The 4,809-nt window shown below is 47.6% G+C and overlaps 1 protein-coding gene across 1 annotated transcript; it reads left to right on the top strand.

Annotated features, from left to right (window-relative positions):
• Positions 1-1,339: 1,339 nt before the first annotated feature.
• On the top strand, positions 1,340-3,900 carry LOC147890810 (glutamyl-tRNA reductase 2-like). Its single transcript, XM_087389488.1, has 4 exons — positions 1,340-1,376; positions 1,638-1,954; positions 2,042-2,283; positions 2,408-3,900. Exons 2-4 carry the CDS (start codon positions 1,666-1,668, stop codon positions 3,539-3,541), a joined length of 1,665 nt encoding a protein of 554 aa, XP_087245614.1. The 5' UTR covers positions 1,340-1,376; positions 1,638-1,665; the 3' UTR covers positions 3,542-3,900.
• Positions 3,901-4,809: the final 909 nt, after the last annotated feature.

Genomic DNA, 4,809 nt, shown 5'->3' with positions numbered 1-4,809 from the left:
GCACAAATATTGAATCCCATGTTTGATTTTTCATTTATATGCATTCTACATGGTTATTTCCAAATAGTATCTAAACATGCTTCTATATACATATTTGATTCTTAAAAAAGGGTATAAGACAAATGTGTTGGAAAATTAGCTCCTTCTAGTCCATTTGGAAGAGATTTCACTCCAAAAGCATAAATAGTGTTTAATACCAAAGATCTAGACTTGCCTCTTTTATAAGGGAATGAAACATGCTTGATTGATTGATGTGTGCTTGATTTACCAAATTGTAAGATATTCAAGCGAATAGGCTGAATGTTTTGGCTATTATCTCTTTATCTCTATAGATCATATCTCTATAGAAACCACATTGGGATTTTGGATGACTATTATGCAAATATTGATTTCCATAATATCACAACAAATCTTGTCATTAAAACATATCTTTCCATCCCATAGCTCTAGATTTGCAATAGCTTGTGCTATTGCTTTATCGATTAGGTTTCTTTTCATTTCCTTTTTTATATGATTAATGCTATTTGGCTCCTATCTTAAAGCGCCTTCTCAAACTGCAATCATCTTAGGAGAGAAACAAGGTGGGCTGAGTGGATCGTTTGTTCCTGTATGCTTGCTTCGAGTGCTATAGAAGTAGTCTGTCTGACAGCAATTAGGTAGGGTGAATGGATTGCACCAATGTGGTTGCCTCCTTAGGGCCTGGAAGTCTTCGAAGGTAAGCTATCCTCAACATCATCCAATTTTGTGATGTTAACAGGGCTTCGTTTGCTCTTGAATTTGAGGTGCAAAGGGCTGAGAACACCACAAATAGCAACTCCTAAATCCAAGGACGGTGTGTCTGGGAACGCACTCGAAACTTCACAAACCACGCACGTACGGTCGGAGATGTGCACACCTTTAGATAGAATCTCATTGGCCACACCAAGATGTGGAGCCTAAAGAAAGGAGGGAGGTAGATCAGGTGTATAGCAATGGGAAGAAGCCACGTGTGCGAGGCAAGGGGAGAGCGCCACGTCATGCAGGAATTGGGATAAGAATATTCCAACCTAGGCATAATTTCCCCTTGTCGCGAGGTGGTCTAAAACCGCCTCCAAATATAGCGGTGCTGGGTTTAAAAAACCGCCAAATAGAGCGGCCCTTGCTAAAAACACCGCCAAATGTAGCGGTTCTGATGGACGAGATAGGGTTGCGGTGCAAACGTGAAAGCGCGAGCCAATCGCGTGCAAGGGAGGCCACGGTGGACAAGGGAGGGGAGGACACGTGGAGGGAGTGCCACGTAGGCATCGTCTTCCTCAAATGTAGAGGTTGAGCTCCGTGCAGCGTGAGAAGCTTTGTTCGCAGAGCGATCCTGCGAGCAATTTCTCCATCGCTTCAAGGTAGATTTCTGCTTCTGCTCATCGATTTCTTCGTCTTCTCCCCTCTCCCTCGCATCGCCTCTTTTCTCCGCTTCAATTTGATACCTTTCTCGCCAAGAATCGTGCTACATTCCCTGTCTTTCAGCTAGCTCTGCCTATTGCCCCCTTCTCCTGCACAATTCACCTTGCTTCCCCGCAGATTTCTCATCCTCTCCTCGACTCGCTGCCTCAGCTCCCCCCCTCCATCCTCCTTGCCTTCCGATTTGATACCTTTCTCTGCAGGATTCGCATTGCTCCGCCCTGGAGCAGTATGGCTTCCCTCAGTGTGGCCTCGCTCGTCTCCTCCGCCCCCGAGTGTCTCCCGGACGAGTGCAGGCTGGGATCCCGCAGCTGCTCCCTCTTCAAGGTGTTTAACCCCCTCGGTTGCGTCCTCAATGCGGGCAGGCTGCCTCTCAACAGCAGGCGACACGGAGACTCGAGCCGTCTCTGCGTCAGAGCGAACTCAGATGCAGATTTACGCCTCCAGATTCCAGCCAGCCACAAGGGGAAGCTCGCCAGTATCGCTGCTCTAGAACAGCTCAAGAGCGCGGCCGCGGACAGTAAGCTATCCCGCACTATGTGTCCGTTCTGACAATTAGCTCGTTTATATTCGTGTGATGGTCATGTTCCTGGATTTCGCAATGCAGGGTACACGAAAGAGAAGAGCAGCATCATTGTTCTAGGGTTGAGTGTCCACAACGCTCCTGTGGAAATGCGGGAGAAATTGGCCGTTCCGGAGGCGGAGTGGCCTCGTGCGATTACGGAACTGACGGCACTGCCACACATTGAGGAAGCCGGAGTGCTGAGCACTTGTAACCGTATGGAAATTTATGTGGTTGCTCTTTCTTGGCACAGGGGTGTACGAGAGGTCACCGAATGGATGACAAAGGTCAGTCTTTGTTTTCTCTGTTGCATTGATTGTTCAAGCAAATGACCGCTGTGAATGTGGCTATGATCTGTTTTGTATGAATGTTCGGAAAATTACACCATCGTGCTTCTGTGTAAACATGCAGACGAGTGGCATACCTATTGGAGAGCTCCGAGAGCACCTGTTTATATTGAGGGATCGGGATGCGACCCAGCACTTGTTCAGAGTTGCGTCGGGGCTTGACTCTCTGGTATTGGGAGAAGGTCAGATTCTTGCCCAGGTCAAGCAAGTGTACAAGGTTGGCCAAACCGCAGTTGGATTTGGGAGAAATCTCACCGGACTATTGAAGCAGGCGATCACTGCGGGGAAGCGCGTTCGTAGTGAAACTAGTATAGCAGCAGGGGCCGTATCCGTCAGTTCTGCTGCCGTGGAATTAGCAGCGATGAAATTGCGTGATTGTGGACTCTCTCAAGCCCGCGTGGCAATCATCGGAGCCGGAAAGATGTCCAAGCTTTTGGTCAAGCATCTTCTCTCAAAGGGCTGTAAGAAGATGACAGTTGTTAACAGGACCGAGCAAAGGGTCATCGATTTGCAAGCGGAGTTCGCTGAGGCTGAACTCCTTTATCAACCACTTAACGAAATGGTGGGCTCTGCCGGGTTAGCTGACGTTATCTTTACCAGTACAGCCTCAGAAACTCCTTTGTTTTACAGAGAAACAGTGGAAAGTCTTCCTCCTGCGGGAGAAAGCGTAGGTGGGATAAGGCACTTCATCGACATCTCTGTACCCAGGAATGTAGCCCCTTGTGTTGGAGAACTATCAGTAGCTCGATTGTACAATGTGGACGACCTGAAGGAGGTCGTGGCAGCTAACAAGGAAGAAAGAAAAAGGAAAGCTTTGGAAGCACAGGTAATTATAGAGGAAGAGTTGAGAAGTTTTGAGGCTTGGAGGGACTCTCTGGAGACGGTTCCAACCATCAAAAAGTTGCGGGCCTATGCCGAAAACGTTAGGATGGGTGAACTTGAGAAGTGCCTGGGCAAGATGGGAGATGACCTTTCCAAGAAGAACAAGAAGCTTGTTGAGGATTTGAGTAGAGGCATTGTGAACAAGCTGCTACATGGGCCCATGACTCATCTGCGGTGTGATGGTGCTGACAGTAGAACTGTGAATGAGACTCTAGAAAATATGCAAGCCTTGGAGCGAATGTTCAACTTGAAGACAGACATTCCGTCTCTAGAACAGCAATTTCGAGCCAAGGCTGCTGAACAAGCTCAGCAATAGATGTATTTTCTCAACGATGCCTTTTGGAGGACATGACGGAAACTGTTTTCTGAGTGCATTTAGAGCATTACTTCCTTCACAGGTGGCAGCATCCTCCTTCCTTTAGCCATACCCAAAATAAAGACGCTCTCTGCAGAACTTGATGTTGGTCCTCTTGTGTTCTGCAGGGGCACTTGCTCGGGCATGACTTTCTTGCCGCTCAAAGATTCTTGTACTAATCATAGTTTTGTAACATACTTTTTGGCCTCATTCCAGAAAAGGCTTGAACCAATCTGCACGTAAATTGTTGATTAGGTCTGAAAGAGCTCGTCTGAATTTTGGTTATAGTTTTCTTTAGTCCAGGTCAATACATCGTATCTGGTTAATCTGTATATCGTCTACTCTGGAGAAAGAGCATCTCAGTGTGTTGGATTTGACTAGCTTTGCATTTTGATCTCGCCTTTTGCTTCTGTTGATCCCAAAGTATGCAAGCTTATATAAATGAAGAATTGTGATCAACAGAGTCTGGGAGGGAGGGAGTGTGTTTTCAAAAATGGACTTGATTATGAGATTATCCAAAAGGGTTTGCCACCAGTGGACACCCTGCAGGAATCTGTTCTCGTCTGGCTCATTACTGATTAAGAGGGCAAAGCTCTAGAACTTCATGACCAAGGAAAGCTACTTCAATCCAACCATTCTTCGTGCAGTGCTCGCGCATGTTCGGAGAAAAGGGGGGAATGATACATACATATCCTTTTGCCTCGAATACCCACTGCACAGATTCTTGCGCTGAGCACTCAGAGGTCCCACGTGGATCCTAGATATTCGACCAGTCCCCAGTGGACAATCCCTCTGTTACACAGCTTCCTTGCCTTTAAGGTCAAGTGTGTTCACCTCATAGTTACGCTGAAACGCGTTTCAGGGCCCAGCTAGAAGCGGCGTTTCAGGGCTGAAGCGTTTCAGTCCCCTGAAATGGCTGGCTGAAACATTTCAGCCCAGCTGAAACACATTTCAGGGAGTTGAAACGGGCCATTTCAAGTAACACCCCCCCTCCCTCTATGTCGCGATTTCCGCCGACAGGTTTTTTCTCTGTTTGTGTTTTCGTTTTGGCCTCCATTTGCGAGCTCACTCCCTCCACACCTTCAGCCTCACACTCTTGGACTTTTGAGGGTTTTCTAGCCCTACTTGAGCCCCATTCACTCCCTGGGAGTCCTTTCTCTCCTGCAGGCTGATTCCGCCCCCCTCCATCATCCACTCCCCTTCAGCCCCCCTCCATCATCCCCTCCATC

Source organism: Dipteris shenzhenensis, chromosome 18 (assembly GCF_047967505.1).
Source record: "Dipteris shenzhenensis isolate YYH24624 ecotype China chromosome 18, Dip_SZ_1.0, whole genome shotgun sequence".
NCBI classification, from domain to species: Eukaryota; Viridiplantae; Streptophyta; class Polypodiopsida; order Gleicheniales; family Dipteridaceae; genus Dipteris; species Dipteris shenzhenensis.
Note: the sequence above shows the minus strand (reverse complement) of the source record. Positions and strands in the feature narration are given on the sequence as shown.

What these genes read in the sequence shown, in the direction of transcription:
- LOC147890810 (XM_087389488.1), top strand. Translation starts at nt 1,666, where the DNA reads ATGGCTTCCCTCAGTGTGGCCTCGCTCGTCTCCTCCGCCCCCGAGTGT. An exon ending in CAAGAGCGCGGCCGCGGACA is followed by an intron (nt 1,955 to 2,041) that starts GTAAGCTATCCC and finishes TTCGCAATGCAG; the next exon opens with GGTACACGAAAGAGAAGAGC. An exon ending in TCACCGAATGGATGACAAAG is followed by an intron (nt 2,284 to 2,407) that starts GTCAGTCTTTGT and finishes GTAAACATGCAG; the next exon opens with ACGAGTGGCATACCTATTGG.